This window comes from Tenrec ecaudatus, chromosome 17 (genome assembly GCF_050624435.1).
Source record: "Tenrec ecaudatus isolate mTenEca1 chromosome 17, mTenEca1.hap1, whole genome shotgun sequence".
NCBI classification, from domain to species: domain Eukaryota; kingdom Metazoa; phylum Chordata; class Mammalia; order Afrosoricida; family Tenrecidae; genus Tenrec; species Tenrec ecaudatus.
In genome coordinates, this window is record NC_134546.1 from 28,405,453 (window position 1) to 28,424,936 (window position 19,484).

At 39.7% G+C, this 19,484-nt stretch overlaps 1 protein-coding gene across 2 annotated transcripts in view; it reads right to left on the reverse strand.

The window, feature by feature from the left end:
• Positions 1 to 1,365: 1,365 nt before the first annotated feature.
• Positions 1,366 to 19,484, reverse strand: part of STRN (striatin) — a 116,537-nt gene continuing 98,418 nt past the window's right edge. The window contains exons 13-19 of one of the 2 annotated variants that reach the window (XM_075535754.1): positions 19,215 to 19,262; positions 17,695 to 17,816; positions 13,112 to 13,279; positions 11,693 to 11,833; positions 8,749 to 8,856; positions 7,372 to 7,458; positions 1,366 to 7,276 (exon numbers count right to left, since the gene is read on the reverse strand). In XM_075535754.1, coding sequence (XP_075391869.1) covers positions 7,107 to 7,276; positions 7,372 to 7,458; positions 8,749 to 8,856; positions 11,693 to 11,833; positions 13,112 to 13,279; positions 17,695 to 17,816; positions 19,215 to 19,262 — 844 coding nt within the window. In that variant the 3' untranslated portion in view covers positions 1,366 to 7,106. The remainder of the gene's footprint in view (positions 7,277 to 7,371; positions 7,459 to 8,748; positions 8,857 to 11,692; positions 11,834 to 13,111; positions 13,280 to 17,694; positions 17,817 to 19,214; positions 19,263 to 19,484) is intronic. The other variant, XM_075535755.1, reaches the window with a different exon arrangement.

Here is a 19,484-nt window from a genome sequence, read left to right on the forward strand (position 1 = left end):
ATTGCCTTTAGACTAATGCCAAGTAGGAATCAGGAGCTAAGAGTTTTATAGGATTTAAGAGATACTTAAAATGATTTGGCTGTATGAGCTCTTAATAAAATGATTTTAAAAACAAGGAAAAAATGATTTGGCTGTTTCATATTTTGATTGGTTTCGAAAAGCACATAAAAAATTTCTTTTAAATGGCATTTCAGAAAATGTAGATTCCATTCTTCAGAAGTGTAGCCTACATGTCTCTCTCTCTCTCATTAGAGTGTCCTGTTCATTGTAGCTGACAGGTGGAACCAAGTAACAAGCAGAGGGTTTGTCACTGTTTAAGGGTGCTTCCAGAATCCAGGTTTTGCTGAGGATACCCTAAGCACAGGACAATTCTGGGACCCCTCAAATCCTCAGTGGTCTTGGGGAACCCAAGGCAGGCCAGAATATCCAAGAGCACAGCTCTGAACCTTGGCTGATCTTAGACGGTCCATCGATCCAAGAATAACTTCCGGAGTCCTCTTGGCCTTCTGAACAGGGTCATGAGGGCGCTTCACGATGTTTGTGGAAAGAGTCCATTTTCTTTTAATTCCATTTTCTCCATGAGCTCTCTGAACTTCCCTCATAGGCTAAAATAACTCAAGTAAAAATGTCTCAGTTTTCACCAAGAGGCATTTCTGATACTATCAAAAAACGTGTGTCCACGCTTTGGAATGCAACACTCACCCATAGCAGCATATAAACCACCCGAGAAGAGACGGATTCCAGGTCAGCAGAGGAAGCTCCTTTCAGAGCCCATGTTGCATGGTGGCTTCAGATTGGAGGAAAGAAGAGGTGGGTTCTAGGCAGAGAAACTTGCTATGAAGAAGGCTTACGCTTGTCTGTGGAACAGCCAGATAGACTAACAGAGTAAAAGCACAGTAAATCTGTATGTGTGTGCAACACTTACAATTCTTTAACCGAAACACTTGAAAATATGAAACCGATCTGTCTCTAAAACTATCACTGATCCAATCTTATACCAGCCCCAAACCAACCTACTGTCATCAAGTTGATTCTGGCTCACAGTGGCTCCTACCTGGGGTTTCCCAGGCTCCACATCTTTGCAGAACCAGATCGCCCCAACCCTGTCAGATGGAGCACTTGGTGGGTTTAAACCGCTGACCGTGCAGTTAGCAGCCCGTTGCTTACCAGACCGCGCCACCATGGCTCTGGCTTTCCAAAGATCCCAACACTCCTTTTAACAGTAAACGCCCACTTTGCTTTAAATTGTTAATTATAGGGAGCTTACATCTACTTTGTTGACACAAAGACCTTTTTATCCAGCTGTTCCCTTCTACTCTGGCCCACCCCCACCCCATCTCACACACACCGAACCAGGTTATTGCAACCCTTTCATTACCCATGGTACGTATCGTAGCCACCTGTATTTTTCATCTCTGGAGTTGAGTGAGAAGCTGCTACCCCATTTACAGTGTAAGCCACTTCTGTAACGGCGCGAATCTGAAGAACCAGCCTCATGCCCTAACCTGACATTATAGGCCCCTCTGGACATCGTATCCAACTAACAGTATCAAAACCCTTATTGATGGGGGTGTGGGGAAGAGAGAGAGACGCCTTCTAGTACTGAACACATGGTTTCAACCAAAAATTCAGGGCAGAAAAGAAGTTGGTTTTGAATTGATTTCACTGCAAATCCACAGCTAGATTTCAAATCTGACAAATATTCCAATTCATGACACACCTATAGCACATCATCTATATTTGTACATTTTATTTAAAAACAAACAATACACTTTGAGCCACCAAAAAATGGATATCTTAATTAGCTTATCCAGACCCTGAATTTACAAAAGAAACTTCTTGCACCACAAAAATTAGCATTTGGATTAATTTACATTAGTTGACGACTAAATTTTAAAATACCTGAAAGATCAAACCATCTGGCCCAGGGCTCACCTACGTGGGTGGAGAAGGCGGGGGTGAGGAAAACGAGGTTCTTTAGGAAGGGAAACTGATGAAGTCCTAGGGTCCATTCTAGTACAATGAAGTCCGGAAGGCAGGAAATTATCAGGAGATTTCAGTATTACAAAGCGGTTCTTCCTAAGAGCAGGTTCTAAAGACCACAGAGTTGGAATGGGGACAGAGGAAGTAGCCTCATCTGGACCAGAAAGAAAGCATGTGGAGAAGGGGGGCTGCAATGCTTTACTCAAAAGAAGCAAACATCAGCTAAAGAATGAAATGAAAGGAGGAAAGGAGGGAGGGAGGGCATGTGGTAGATCCAAGCTTTTCTGATTGTGAGAATACCGAATTTAGCAGCTCTCTACAAGTCAATTAAAAATACCATTCTCCGAGACATTTTCAGAGAGGAGCTAACACACAACCAGGGAAAAATCATTCTACTTTAACAAGGCACTCACTGGTTCACAGCCTGTTATAGACCCAGGCAGACATTAGAGTTACTCTAAATTAAATGGAACGTTCTCATTTGCATCAGAGGGATAACAAACACGTGGTCCCAGTTAAATCAAACCTAAAGCTTGACTAGCAGAGATCCAGCACATTCCGACCCCTCAGCACCACTTCAGGAATACTGCTAGTGGAACCCAGAGGGCCTCTATTGGACCGCACATTTGCATTTTCAGATTTAAAAAAAGGTAGAACAAATGCAAAGGATCGGTTAAATACATTGTCATTCTGATGTCCTGTACAGACATAAAGACCCGTTGGATGAGGGTATGGCCAATTGACAAGCTTTGAATGGCAAGAGTAAAATGATTACAATGACTGGCTAATGACATAGGCTTGTTTTTAAGCACAGGTATGTGCATTTTCTCAACCTTCCCCTAAAGGGGAACTTTAGGGATGAATACATTTCATACATGTAATTTCTGTCAGCTATTACTTAGTAAAACCTGAATCCCAGTGTCAAACATTAAAGTACTACGATTATATAAATTACTAAACAAGTAACAGAGTAGTGGAGTAACCTCTGAGTAAATAAAATGAAGGGTTATGCACGTAATAGTTTTGAAATCGATTTCAATGGATACACTGCAGGAAATTATACCTAGAGCTCCTTTTCCATGCAAAAATTTTGGCTCTTTGTTGAAATTGTCACATAGACACACAACAATTTGAGATTAACTACCTTCACTATCAACAGTGATGGTTAATTTTAAGCAATCCTTTCCAAGGGAAACCAAAATTAATCCCTAGTCTTTTGATCTGATATGACATTAGGCCAATGAAACTTAGATAACAAAAACCTGAGAAAAGCACCAATATAGATTTTTAAATTGCATCCAACCATCATTTCAGGTGTCATACAGATTTGCTTCTGTTTAAACGGCAGCAATGACAAAGAGGTAGATATGAAAGATGCCATTTAAATACCTTTAAGACTACTTTTCAGGTGAAATTTCAGGTGTTTGATCTAAAAACAACTTTTAAAGGTGGAATCTTCATCATAGAATTTCATGATATACTCTTGTGTAAAGGAAAATACCTATGAAGTACTAAAAAGGTGAGCCTTAAAAAATTAGTTTAGCCGAAGTGGAGGAAGATTCCATAATTCTGGTGAACCAATTAATTTCTTCTTTGACCCAAACCTGACTAGAATGAAAGAATAGTTTTTGTTTTTCCTTACTGAAATTTCTAAGAATTCACATTCAAAATACTTGTATATGTGGTGCTCAGAAGAGCACCAAGACAGCGCATGGAATGTCCCCTGAAACCCTACAATTTGAGCAGACACATTGAAAAGACATTGGTGATCACAAATCAGGACCTTCACAGACTGACAAACACACCGCAGGGCACACACACTCACTCTCTCATCCCCGCCCACCCGCCACACAAACCCAGTCCTCATCCTCACTGTAAGGCTGCATTTGTGTTTTTTAAAGGCACCTCTCATTCTCTAGCTATTGCCTTTTAAAGATTCCTGTTTTGTTAAAAAGTCTGATGGAAATATTTCAATGGAAATCGATCAGTACTGAGAATGGAATATTTTTTGATTCACATTTGAATAGCCAGGTTTTCTTACATTCAGATTTTAATAAACTAGAATGACAGTCTTTAAAACAAGCATGCTAGCCTCTAGTGAATATAGTATGTACAGTAACTTGGACATTTGTAACTATATAGTATATTGCAAAAGCAAACAACACAACACTCACCATACTCATCATTATCCATTGTGTAGACTACCTCCCAAAACGAAAATACAAAACAGTAAGATGCACCTACGGTTTTATATATATATATATATAGTCTATATATCATATATATTTGTACAATATATATAATATATATTTATAAAATATACATACATTTTAGACATTTTCAAATAAATCTTCATAATTCTCTCCAAAAGAAATTTATAGCAAGAATACTGAAGGAATGAAAGTCAGATAAATGAAAAATTTACACAAAGCTCATTATCAATGATGCAGCTCAATTTCCCCTCTTTTAGTCATACTAAAATGATTATAAAAATCTAAATACTTTGCATAACTAATTATTTGTTTAATGGCAACAACTGTTAAACTTCTTTAATAGAAAAATACTGAAGGTCAGTGTATCACATGTGCTAAACAGGTGTCTATGGTCTGAGCAACACATGAGCTTCAGATGACAGCTGAGCAGGGAGAAGGGTGCGGCCAGCCCTCAGATATAGGCAGAGCACAGGAGAGCCAGGCAAGGGCCCCACAGCCTGCTGATTTCCACACTGCTCCAATACTGTGTCATCCAAAAGATCGACATCTCAAGCGCTATGAAAGCAGTTTCATGACTGTGTGACTCTTGACTTTGTTCATTTGGTAATTCGAACTTTCAGTAGGCGGCGGGGGAGGGGGGAGTCAGACACATGTAGATGCCACTATCTGATTGGAAGACAGCTTTGGCTCATTTCTAAGCTGGAACCATACTGCGCTAGTGGAGAAGACTCCCTCTCTTCATGCACAGTCTCCAATGGCACAGCACTGGCGTCTGCCCTCCAGTCTAGCTAGCTCGTGGTTATTCTCCATTTACTAACAGAAGGATTCCAACCACGAGACCTAAAATGGACAGGGAAAGAGAGAGCCTTAGCGGCATAAGCCAGGTAGGCACTGAAGACCTTGGAAGGTAATGAAAGCAGTAAACAGTCGAACAATAGCTTTAAGGCCATCCATCATAAAATACCAAATAAGGGCACCTGATTGCAATCTGCAACTGTTAGGTTAGTACCCTTCCTTCACTCTGTGAAGGACCAGAGGAAGGCAATATGGAATTCTACAGCTGGGTGGGAATGTAAACATTCACCTGACAGCTCTTGTCTAGGTCAACCCAATCGGTAATTCAGAAGTCTCTTGAGCCTACTGTTAACCAAGGTACAGATAAAATGAAATGATTTTTGTGTCACAATACTATAGCATGTCTGTACAACATTCAGGAAAATTAGCACAGGTGCTTAGCTTAAAAGCAATTTTGACTATATATAGCTAAGCATAAATTTTAAATAATTGGCAATTATTACCTACATCACCAAAATATGCCCAGAAGTGTCAAATGGATTATGTGGGGAGAGGAATGCAAGAATTATCTGAATGGGTTCAAACATTTAGGAATACAATTTTTTGCTTTATAAGTCTGGAAGCTTATTGCATGGAAAGTTGAGTATTAATCAGTTCTCTCTATCTTACAGATGGGTTTGTCCTCTTGGGCTAACACGAGAAAGAGCATGAGAAGAACAGAGTTATAAGGTTTGGCTCCGTGTGACAGGCCCAAGTTCAGACAGCAGGGTCAAAAATAAAAACCTAACAGGTGATCAGATGTGGGCCACAGACAAGGTGGGTTCAGGGAAGATATGCCCCTTCCCCACCCTTCACCCCAATATTGATTCACAGCTCATTAAAACATTTTACAATCCATTTAAAACACTGGGAGAGGGAATGAACCAGAACCTTTTAGTCAATGTTATATATTGAACTCTTTCACCTCAATTTCTAGGAACTTCATCTTCTTAGAGATATGAATAGAGGACTTGCTTTATTTTTTACTTCTGCAGAAGCAGCTGGCTGAGGTTAACCTTATTCTTTGGACTGCTAAAATAATTATGAACTCTTTTTGGAAAGTGTCAGATCATATGCATGTGAGAGACGAAGAATGAACAGGTCATCTGAAGCATGGTTGGTTATGTGGATGCTGATAAATACAGTTATCACCTAACTTAATTGTTTTCTTCAGTCATCAAAAGGTGGGACTTCACTGATATGACATAATCATTCTGGGACTATAAATATAACATGAACAAAAGGGAATTTTAAAATTAATAAAAATTATTATAAAGATATACCACTTTTCCTTAAGAATAAACAGACTCGCAAACCTGAATAAGTTAAATCCTTTAGTAAATGCAGACTGTATCAACTATTTCTCATGATGGTGAGTATCCGACAGCTAAACTTTAGAATGGTACCAAATCTATTTTCAAAAATGTAATATAGACATTTGCCTGCAAACTAAGTATTCGTTTAGTATTTCTGAATAATATTCTATTTAACATATTATTGCAGGTACCCGTCCACCCCCCACGAATAGGAAAAATGCCAGTTGTTTTATGTGAACTGCTGAAGGGTGAGCTAAATTGAAAACTCATTTTAACACTGCCTGGCCATTAGGCCAAAGGGGTTAGTACAGCAGATAAGGGAGATTACTGTGCCAACTACGTTTAACAAGTTTTCACAGGGGAGAAGTTTCCATTCTTTCTCTACTCGACCCCACTTGTCAAGCTCTTTAAATGATCACACACAGAGCGCCTTATTCACCCACATAGGAACAAACGGAACCCTTTCTTCGCCCGGGCTGGCCATGCGAAGGGGAACAACCTCCAGGTACAAGCATCTACTAGGGGGAAATTTTGAAGCCACTTCCAGGCTCACAGATTCAGCTGAGCTTGCAGCAACCTGACCACACCTTAGTTTTAGAAAACAGTATACGAATTGCAAAACTATACTTTAACAAATGTTTTCTGTGCTCCTTCAGCAGAACAAAAGGGCAGGCCGAGGTGTTTCTTGCCCTGGTTGTCTGTATCTCTTTGTGCAGTCGACGATTGGTAGAGAGCTAGAAGACGAAGAGGACGCCTGGTGTCATACAAAGACTTTAGCCAGTGCATCTGCCCCAGCACTGGCTATGTAGCATTTGGATGGGTGGAAAGCTACATCATGGATTGACTCCTCAAACTTTTTCCGATGAGCTGTGAACTCTTGGATACACGTCTTACTTTCTAGGTTCCATAAACGTATAGAACAGTCATGACCTATACAAAAAAACAAAAAAGGAAATTGAAAAGTAAGTAACCTTAACATAAAAACGATACAAGAAAACGAGTCATCTCTAGTTGGGTATACTTACTGCCAGACATCAGGTACAAGCCATTAGGGTCAACTGCTAAACTTGTAACAGCTTCTAGGTGGGCTACCATGGAGTGTATCAATTTGCCTTTTGGAGGGAGGAGAAAAACAACAAGTATTACTGTCTCCTAAGGACTTCCTTCCCTCATCCTACAGAGGTGCCAGCCAGCCTGTGAGGGTGGTTTTCCTGGTCACCCCACACTTAGTGCATCAACAGCTTTCCCATCAACTTCATCTACACATGCTTCCCTCCCACCTCTGCTCCTGGCAGAGAAAAAGGACAGAAGCTCTACTTGTGAATATATTTTTTGCCTTTTAAACTACAGTTGGGATAATCAGTAATTTGTTTACAAGTACCCCCTCAAGTCATGTTCATTAATTGGAACTTGGACATTATTAATCAGCTACTTTGCATGCTTTGGCTACAGGCAAATTATACAAGTTGTGGGAACAGAATTTAAAATCACAGAAAGAAGAGACTTAGAAATACAAAGGAACAGAGAAGAAAATCCAGCCACAAATTTATTGGAAACACTACATGGAAACGGATTAAAATATTAAATAGCTCATCTTTAATGCAACTAGGCAAAGCAAGCAAAAGTCAACAAAGCAAAAAGCCACTACCCATGTGAGCACACCTGCTATCAAGAGTGCTTTCCTCCCTGCCCAGCTTGGCAGCAGTTTCCTTTAGACTGGAGGCTGGGGAGGAGGCTACAGCCCAACCAAAATTGGGCAAGTCCCAGGGGCCAATTCAAATCAATCAGGACCAAATAGTATTACAACAGAAAGAAGTTTAGCCCATGGAAAAAAAAAAAAAAAGGAAAAAGAAACAAGCCAAATGACCCTGGGAATTTCCATCGTTAACAGTTGTTCAACTGTTCATTAATCAATTTTATATATATATATATATATATATATATATATACATATATATATATATATATCACATGCCTCTACTTTCCACCAATTTCCATCGTTAACAGTTGTTCAACTGTTCATTAATCAATTATATATATATATATATATATATATATATATATATATATATATATATATATATATATATATATATATATATATATCACATGCCTCTACTTTCCACCAAAATGGTATAGCAATAGATCATTTTATTTGTATTTGAAAGATACTTTATTGAGTCTCTAAAAAGAGTTTTGGCTCTAGGAACTAAATATAGCATCTACTCAACATTAACTAAACCAAGATGATTTGATATTCAATAAGGAAGCTAGCTCCCAGCTGGTTTAAACGAATGAACAGAAACTGAGTTGGCAGAGTATTTGTTTCTGTGCTCACTCCGACTTACCTAATGGGGTAACGGTTTTGCTTCAACAATAATTAATGTTTAATTTATCCTTACCTGTATTGTTATCAAAGAACTTGATGTGCCTGTCTTCATGAGCAGTGATGCTGATAGGAAGAGTGGGGTGACTGATGACTCTATTAATTTGGCAGGAAGTAGTGGCTGCTACAAAGGGAAAATGACAGAACACAAATGAGTAAAGCTTTCATTTGCTTACACAAAAGAGAAATGAGTAACCATATAATGGGTTGAAAAGTCAATGTGACTTTAATCCGCCTTCAGTTCCTTTATTGATTGCTTCCACACTCAGTATTAGGAAAGGAAGATCGCCTGTGCTACACTGACAACTCTAAAGATGCCTACGAAAATTCCCTGTTCCACTGCTGCTACCTCAGCATGCCTCCTACGGCTTAGCCCAGAGCCTGGGACATTTCTCTTTAGCCAACTGCTTCTGCTACTTTAATAAATTATTACTTACATGTAGGAATTCCCTCAGTTTAAATCTCAGCTATTTCTACATAGCTCGGATTCTTTTAACATAGAGGAATCATGTGAAAATGAACATGATGAGCGTCTTAACTCTTAAATTTGCCATTTCTCACTTTCTCCTCATAAAAGAAATGCTCATCATTGACAGTCCAACAGGTCTAGAATTTTAAAATAGTCAGCATCTCATCAACCAAACCAAACCCACTGCCATTCCGACAATGGCCAACTCAAGGCTACCCTGAAGGACGGAGTCGAACCGCTCTCTAGGGCTTCCAAGGACAGAACTCTTGACCAGAGCCGGGAACCTCCCCTTTCTCTTGGCTAGGTGGTGGCTCCAACTGCTGACACTTTGGTTAGCAGCTGAGGACTAACCCACAGCACGGCCAGGCCTCCATGCGTCCTACTAGCATCCTATATTAGCATAGTATTTAACAAGTGTTCCGTGAGATGTCAATTATGTGCATAATGAGGTTAATAGGTCACATCATGAGGCCCAAATTACACTGAATGAACAAAAATGCAGGGGAAAATGGTGACTTTTTACAAATCAGGTGGAAAAGCCAGTGCTTGTTTCTGGTTTTCTAACTCCACCCAACACATGGTGTTGTTATTAGCTGCACCTGAGTCAGCCCCAGCACCTGGAGCGCTGTGCACAATGGAATGCGACTGCCGTGCTCCACAGGTTCTCCCCAGTCAGTCTTCATCTAGAAGTCCTGCTGAACCGTGCTCACCGTCACAGGAAGATGAGTGGCAAACAAGTGGTGGCTGAGTGGAGCCTACACTGCTTTCCAACTAGATACCAGTCATTGTCAAAGCTAGTACACAAGTTCCATCCGGTTTTGTTCAAAAGGAACCCAATCATTTAAAACAAGGTCAACCAGGGACTGTGAGATTGTTTTTATAAGAAAAAGGTATACAAACAGTCCCAGAATGACAGCATATTGGAGCTACAATGAACCATACCTCTGGTGTGTACTTTTGCGAGGGGTGTTTTATAATCTTACCATTAGTAATAATGAGAGGTTCAGAGAGTTGGTAGAAAAAAAGGACAAGCTAATGGACTTGCGTACAGGGGAAGGCTCTACACAGAGAAGGGTGGTTAGAAAACAACAGTAACAGCAAGAGAACACACTGGGAGTTTGTCAGGTATTACAGACGATGGAGGCAAAGTCTGACATACAAAATCCGGAAACAGTGGAGATCTATGAGTAGAATTATACTGTACACATTCTCATCTGAAAAACATTTTTTAAATGAAGAGATATATCATAATATGATTACATATTTCAACCAAAAAATATTAACTTTCATATTTCTGAGTCTTTCATACACAAACAGCAAGTTCTAGGCATGCCTACTTCCCACAAAGAATTCTTACAGGGTAAGAGAAGAAAAGAAGTAACTGGGAAGAGGAAAAAGAATAAAGAAAACACTTAAAAGTGAGTGAGAGAGAGACAGGTACTGTATATACTCGTGTATTAAACCGAGTTTTTCAGCCCATTTTTATGCAGTATTTGTGGTAAAATTAGGTGCCTCAGGTAATATTCAGGTCGGCTTATACTCGAGTATATCCAGTACATAAAAACTCATTGCCTTAGAGTCAATTCTGATTCAGCTACCCTACAGGACAGAGCAGAAATGCCCCTGTGGGTTATGGGAGCAGAAAGCCTCCTCTTTCTCCTAAGAAGGTGAACGCAAATTGCTGACAGACGCATTCACTGTGTAACTGGTTCTCAGACTGAAGCTGCACTGTATGTGTGGGGGCCGCTGGCGGTGGTGCAGTGGTAGAATTCTTGCTCTCCTTCCATGCAGGAGGCACGGCAATACACTTGAGCATAGTCACCACCTGTCTGTCACTGAAGGCTTGTATTTTGTTACGATGCAGAACAGGTTTCTTCAAAGCTTCCAGATTAAGAAAGACTAGGAAAAGAAGCTGAACAATCTACAGTACTTCAGAAAAAATCAGCCAGTGAGACCTCTATTGGATCACCATGGTCCAACCTGCAACTCATCAAGGGGATGAGGCAGGACCTGGCAGCATTTCACCCTGCGAGCTGCTTTGAGACTCAGGATGCAGCAGCTGACCTCATCAGATGTGCAAGTGTGGTTTTATCAAGTGTGGATAAGGAAAGAAGGCAATGGCTAAAAAACCCCACAAAACCAAGAGACTCTAATGAATTCTTCAAAACTGGAGAAAGCATTTACTTTTGAATTTTTATAGTCAATAAGAATTGCAGATTTAACAAATGTACAAATGTGCTTGACACAATGGATGTATGTATGGATTGTGATTAGAGTTGTACAAGCCTCAATAAAATGATTTAATAAAAAATTATATTTATTTTTTTTTAAAGAATGGCAGATTTAGGATGCTCAAGTGGTAACCTTGATCTATATGCTCATCAGTATTGAACTTTGTCAACTTTTTATCACCAACAAGAAAAACTAAATTATGAGAAATGAAAAATAAAGTATTGAACCAAACAGACAATTTAAAAATTGGTCTACATACTTGTATCCAGGTTGGATTCCAAAGTAAGAATACGCTGCTGGGTTTCCATGTTAAAGATGCTTGTGTATCCTTTGCTGAATGATGCTACCATATGGCTAGGGTCACTGCTCACTAGATCCACAGAGGCAGGGATTCCTAATTCTAAAAGAATTCAGAACATATTCAAGAAGACTTTTAATTAGAGGAAGTATTTTTAAATGGCAGGAGTTTCTCAAGAAGTTAATAAGGCTTTCTATTAGAGCAGTGGTTCTCAACCTGTGGGTCACAACCCCATTTTTGGAGGGGGTGTCAAATGACTCTTTTACAGGAGTCGCCCGATTCCTCACAGTAGCAAAATTACAGTTCTGAAGCAGCAACAGAAATAATGTTATGGTTGGGGGGGGTCACATCAACATGAGGACCTGTATTAAAGGGTTGCGGCTTCAGGAAGCTTGAGAACCACTGCTCTAAACCATTTGACAGAGACTATTTTCCTGTATTACTTTTTAAACTTAACACATTTATTTGATCATCCTTTACATGTTCAACAGATTTTCTATCAGTAAACCAGCTAATGTATTCTAAGAATGCAAGTTAATTGTATTATCACCAGAAGAAAATCAGAAATTAAACCGAGATTATGGTCTAAAACCTAAGTGTCTTTATTTAAAATTCAAATAGGAAACACTTATAAACGATTTATACGTTTTACTCCTGCTAACCTGATTTGGGGCTTAGCATGACAGAGCAGGAGCCTTCATTTAAAACTCAGCTCTTACCAGGAATTCTAAGTCCTCAGAAATACAGCGCTTAACAAGTCACGCAAATATCAAGCGCAGAGAACTCATTAAAGCCTAGAGACAAGACATGATATCTGAAGATTAAGGAAGGTGTTTTAATTTATCACTCAAAATGTTATTTGGAACTTATTCATAAAAATTAAAAAGTCCTTAAAACATGGATTAATTGTAAAAACATTATAGTAAGAGAGAAAAAAACTGATACAAAAAACATTGCATTCTTCCATCTATATCAAGTTTTAGAGTAGACAAAAGGGATCTCTGCTGAAACGAGCACAGCAGTGGATGCAGCTGGACGCGGGGCTGGGGTGGCTAGAGGCAAGGACTGGCTGGGAAGCTCAGAGTGAGTGAAGGGAATGCTCTGTATCCTGACAGGTATGCGTTACAGAGGGGGCATACATTTGTCAAACTCACTGAAACATTTACTTAAAATATGGTCTCAATACATATTAATTATATCTTAATTTAAAAATATATGTACTCTTTTGCCAAATACTATCTATTTAAAATTATATATGCTGGAAATTCAAACAATCATACTTTTGTAGTTTAAAATTTTTTCCATATGAAACAGTAGGAGTTCATATAATTATGTACAGAATAAGACATTTTATAAAAGACTCGGGGGAGAGCAATGTACCTTGATTATCACTAAACACACTCAGGGCTGGGGCCGCCTCAGTCGTGCTCCACAAGCGCAAAGTGCCATCTGCTGAACAGGACAGTAAGCGCTGATGTGCTGCACTGTACGCCAAACCCCAGACTGCGTCTGTGTGGCCTCGCAGAGGGCCTCGTAAAACAGAAGGATCTGAACAAAGCAGCAAAAATCAGGAGGAAAAAAATAAGTCATAAATATAGTTAGATTCCACAGAAAATAAAAACATAAACAAAAGCCCTGGTACTGCATACAATATGCTTTCTCATGTCTTATTAATCATCTCAAAGACAGCATGATTAAAAACAAGACTTGGAAAAATAGACGCTAAAGTTAAAGAGCACTTTTCTTTTCCTCTCTTTAAAACTTAGGCATATCCTTCCCCTTGCTCTTACTATTCCGAAGGGTCAATCTTCCACTTGGATTTAAAATTAGCACGTTACCACAGATCATCTGAATTTACTCTTCCTCAGAGAAACTGCTGATTATATTCTCTCAGGAAGTGAACAGATCCTTCCCTCTTCTGAACTGTCTCCCTCGGGCCGCCGACCCTCCTCTGCCATGAGTGACAGGTATTCTGTGGAGCGGCATGTCGGTGACCAGAAACCTGCAGAGATTCCCGCAAGTCGCATACACAAATCACGGAGATGTGGAAGTCGTCCGAGCGTGCCATTTTACACAGTCTCATAATAAATCAAGCTGGAAACTTTGAGAAATTATTAACCCACACAAAGACTCTAGGAAGTAATACTCTCACCATGGTTCAGCGATGTTAGGTCTAAAACTGCCCCAGGTGTTGCTACTATCTTATTGTCTCAAACATATCCGTCAAGTATTTGTTGAAAACACACCATGTGTCAACATTATGCTAGGAGTTGGAGTCATACAGATGGGAAGCCGCTGTGATCCCTGTCCCCCAGAGCCCTGGAAGTGTACTGAAGAAGACAGTGTGCCTAGCGCAACCACAGAGACAGACGCCAAGGACCGAGGCACGTCACTGTAGAGACGCTACCTCTAGAGATGATAGCTGACATCAGGGAGCATCTTCCTGGCCAAGGAACAACAACAATAGCAGAAGGAAAAATAGTGTAAGCATGTTAGGGAAGATGATAGCAATCCAGCAGAAGTGAATGAGCTGAGTGAACTAGTTTGTGGTAGGATTCCTCTAACATGTTAAGGAACGTAACATGCTAGGAAAGCATCAGGGAGCCAACGAAGGGTTCCCCAAGAGCAGCAGGGTTGATTAAGCATTTCTAAGAGAAGGTAGCCGGCTGCAGTGCTGTAATGGGAAAGAGAGATGAGCAGAAGAGCAAGATGAAGCAAGGAGAAACTCCTAGAAGCCTGGGAGGATGAATGAGGACCCACGCTAGGGCAACAGTAAAGGGTCAAAGCAGGAGTAGATTCATGAAATAGCAACAAAAAAAACCCAAACACCTAGGTATTCTAATAGTCTATGAGTAAAGAAAACCAACTTGCTCTTGCAGCTTTCACCCAAACATGTCTAGTCTGAGTAGTAGGCACAATAGGGCATCAATGCTGACAGATTTCTACTCAAGTAATTCTGGTGGGGCCACCAACTAATAAAGAAATGAAGAGCACATAGAAACAAAAAATGGTGGGATATACTGACAAGAAAACATTCACTCTAAGATTTTCTGAATTGGTGCGAATCCTAATGAGAATATTATGAATCAACAACATGTATACCATGTACATGGATTAAACCTCCCAAAGAAAGTCGGAATCCTGAAAAATTAGTTAGGCCTCGATAAATGTCATTGTTTAGGTTAAGAAAGATAAAAAGATTCTGTGAAAGTTAGAAAAAAAAATTTATCCCAGTGTAATTTCAAAAGAGTCAACAGGAGACAAATTTTTAAAAAGATGAAATGGTTAGCAGTTTCACATCCAGCTAATAGATTTAGTTACTATAAGTATTTTAAAAATACCTCCTAGGTTAGGAAATTATATTTAAATGTTGTTCCCAGAGTATAGAAGGGTGATATAGAGGGAAGGCATATAAAATTAATAACTGGCAAATATGGGGATGAAACAGGACTGGCCAATGTTTCACCCTGTGGTGCAGAGGGTCGCGGAGTTGGAAGTAACCCACCTGCACCACCATTCGTGGGTTAGGAATCCCCGGGTGGTGCAAATGGTCTCTGCTCAACTACTAGACCAGAGGCTGGTGGTTCGAACACACCCAGAGACCCCACAAAAGACAGGCCTGGTGGATCTTCTTCCAGTCACAAGAGTCTTGAGAATTCAGTTCTTCTCTACTCACCTGGGGTCACCAAAAGTTGGAATCAACTCCAAAGCAACACGCCCGCCCTCAAATGTGCTTTGCAGACAATACAGTGAAAGGAACTTAGATGATATGGGAAAAGAATGAAATAGAAGACTTAAGTGTGAATGGGAGGAGTTATGGCCAATCAATATGCTCCTTCTAGCCAGAGTTCCTTCTGTGATTAATTCTGGACTTTATATACCTATGGGCACAATCCCATTTTGGAGGATATTCTCTACATGAGAAAAGGCATAGGACGGGGCTAAGACCTCACCTTGGCAGAGGGTGTAAATTAATCGGGTCAATCTATTCCCTTGAAGACATTTTTAAGATCCTACTGTGGAACCAGACCTGAACCACACTCTATGTTTCCTGGATGCCATCTTTAAGATTTCACCTTAGAACTGGGTGTAAACTTTTATTGTCCTTGACATACAATGGTGCTGCCACACAATTCTGCGCATTCATTCATTCACTACCTCACCTGGAAAGCCAGACCTCTATTTTCCTGACTGAACTCTGGTAAGAAAGAAGAAGACTCACTGTGGATTTAGGCCTCTGGACCTGGACTCTGCATGTAGCTTGCCTCTGCCTGACCCTTGGCTTTTGGATTGAATAGCCATCTACCACTGTGTCAGAAATTTTCCCAGAATTTTGTGAGGTTCTGTGGGATTATGCAGCAAATCGAAGAGCTCAGGGACACGAGGGAATATCTTCAAGTGGGGAGTGGGGAGGAAAGGGGGCTGAATAGCATCATGGAAGAATGGGACATTTGGGACGCCAATCTCCAACTCTTTGGGACTAATCTGGCATTAACTCTTCTAAAAGAGGTTATTACCACAATGGAGTCAAGAAAAAGCAGCCCTCTCACTGCACGTACCTGGAATTACTTATATGCTCAGGGGGTGGAGAGCAAAGTGGGTAAAGATGAAGACAGGCGAGAGAGATGGTTAACTAACAGAGCTCAGTCCCTAAGAGAGTAAGAGAATGAAGTCCTGAGCAAAATGGAGCGGAATAGTCTACAACAGAATGAGGGGCAATGTATCCTCAGAGAAAGTAGTCGAGGAAGCAAGCAATGGCCCAAAAGACAGCTAACTTACCAAGGAATGAAAGGAAGGGGTTGGCATTAGAGAAAGCAGCTGAGCCTGTTTTCTGCTGAAAGAGCAAGTCCTAATGAGAGCCAGGACTGTGTTCACTTTAGGAACATTCTCCAGGAAAATGTCTTTCACAAAATATGCTTATAAAATCAGTGTTAATTTTGGCTAGTTAATCTAATACTCATTAGGCTGCAAACCATATCAAAAGTTCGAAACCAAGGGAGAAATATAAGGCTTTCTGCTTCCATAAAAAGTTATAGTCTCATAAACTGCACGGGTAATTTTACTGTCCTATAGGATCATTAAATTTACTGTCCTATAGGATCACTGAGTCAGAATTGACTTGACAGCAGTGAATTATTATTATTATTACATTTTAATGGAAAATATGATCCTTTTATTTTTCACTAATATAAGAGAAAGCAAAAATACTGAATTCCTAAAAAGTCTTTGCCAAGGGAATTTATGGTAACAGCTGGCAAATCTGGGGAGAGAATAAAATATGTATTTATTTTTCATGGTATTGTTATCAAGATTAGAGGGCACTTCTTAAGTTTTGAGGGCTCTTAAACATTTTGGTGCCATGGACTTCAAAAGATCTGATTTGTATACAACCCTCCAAATTAATTGGGGAATGATGCCAGCACCTATTTGCCTTCAAAATTGCCTATACTAGTAAAGAAATATCAAAAGAGATTACCAAAAAATAACCAAATTCACTGCCATCAAGTCAAGTATGACTCACAGCAACCCTATAAGATGGGTAGAATTTCCCTTGTGAGTTTCCAAGACTGTGACTCTTTACAGTAGTAGAAAGCCCCATCTTTCTCCCGAGGAGTGGCTAGTGGTTTCGAACTGCTGACCTTGTGGTTAGCAGCTCAAGGCATAGCTCAATAAGTCAAGTAGTATACTGATACATAAAGTGAAGAAAATCATCAATCAAATCATCACTTCCCATCAGTAAGATTTAGGGACCTGCAGCTATTTCCTCAAGAAAAGCTAGTGTTTTCTTCATTCTTTTAGCATTATATATCATCTTGTTTCCCAGATACAGGAATTCTTTTTAACAAAATAAATGTGCGGTTCTCTTTTACAAATTTACCCTCAAAAATATAATTATAGGTTATATATGCTAGGAAAACACATACGACCAATTTTATTCTTGAGATCGTTGAGGTATCACATACCATAGGAGTCATAGGGGTCGATGTTGGGGTTAGTGGTGTTCCAGCCCTGGATCAGACCATCCGTCCCTCCACTGTAACACTGCTCGCCATTGTTGCTCATCACCACACATAGCACTGGACCTCTGAGAGAGAACAATCCATTTCTATCTGAGAATGTGACTTGTCAAGAAAAATAAGAATGGGTAACCATTCAAATAGTATCGTAACCTGTTTTTATGCAGAGAGTCTCAGAGAGGCCCAAACAGCAAAGTGCTCAACTATAAACAATACAGGCCAGTAATTTCAATCACCTAATATGCATGTGGAAGTTGAATGTTGACTAGGAAGAGACAAGAAAAATCAGTGCATTTGAATCATGGTGCTGACAACATTCAAAGTGCCATGGACTACCACAGAAAAAACAAATCGGTCTTGGAAGAAGTACCGCTAGAATGCTTCTTAGAAGCAAGGATGGCAAGACTCCATCACCTGTACTCTGGACATGTTATCAGGGGAGATCAAGCCCTGGAGAAGAACCCTGTGCTTGGTAGAGTCGAGGGCCTCCACAAATGAACTGGCAAAGCGGCTGCAACAACGGGGTCCATCCTAAGAGCCACCGTGCGGGTGGTACAGGAGTGGGAGGGGCTTCCTTCTGTTGTACACAGGGTTGCTATGAGTTGGGATCGACTCGAAGGCACGTAACAGCAACGGCAACACTAAAGAAAAGCCTGGCTACCTGCTTCTGAAAGATCAGCCTCGAAATGCCCATGAAGTACAGTTCTGTGCTACAACAAACGGGGCTGCTATGGTTGGAATTGACTTGACCGCAACTGATCTGTTTGTTATGATAAATAAAAAACACTATCAAGTATTGTTCAGTTTTCTTTCTCTGTTATATCAGAGGTTGGGAAACTATGGAATGTAGGTCAAATTCAAATGGTTTCTACACTTGTTAAACCAAAACAAACAAAAAAATCAAGGATATGTAATGGAGAATATGTGGCTTGCTAACTTTGGAGAAAACGATCTGACATTCAGAGCAAAGTAGGGAATCTTCTGAGCCAAATCAGTTGAATGGAAATACTCCTTAAGCGCAAATGGAAATAGGGAAAGTATGTACTACGTGATCATGATTAAACCGAAACTAAACCAGTAAGTTACAACATCAAATATTTAATCGAAGTATTTCAACCTTATTTCAAAGTTGCCAATATATACTCGTGTATAAGCCAAGTTTTCCAGCACATTTTTAATGCAGTTTTTGTGGCAAAATTAGGTGCCTCAGCTGATATTCGGGTCAGCTTATCCTCGAGTATATATGATATATATTTAAACATCATGCAAATAAAATCTAATTTCAGCAAGGATCCCTGTTTGACAGTGATAAGCCTATTTGCTAGTATTATCTGTCAGTTTCTCATATTTACACAATACTACATAAAAATATATAACATATAATACAAAAGTGAAAGAAAACAAAATACTATAGTTAGGCTGATTTATGGTTTTGTTGGATTAAAACAGAAAAAGCACATACTTACTTATGAGCCCTGAATGTATAGATAGGTTCTACATCAAGAGACGTACTCCTAAATCAGAAAGAAAAGAGAACTTTTACCACTCTATGTTTCAAGACTGTATATATGCCATAAATTATCTTTAAATATAAACATTATATGACAAAATAATAATTTATAAATTATCAAGGGTTCATAAGGGAGGGGGCAGGAAGAGGGAGAGGGAAAAATGAGGAGCTGATATCAAGGGCTCAAGTAGAAAGCAAATGTTTTGAGAATGATGATGGCAACAAA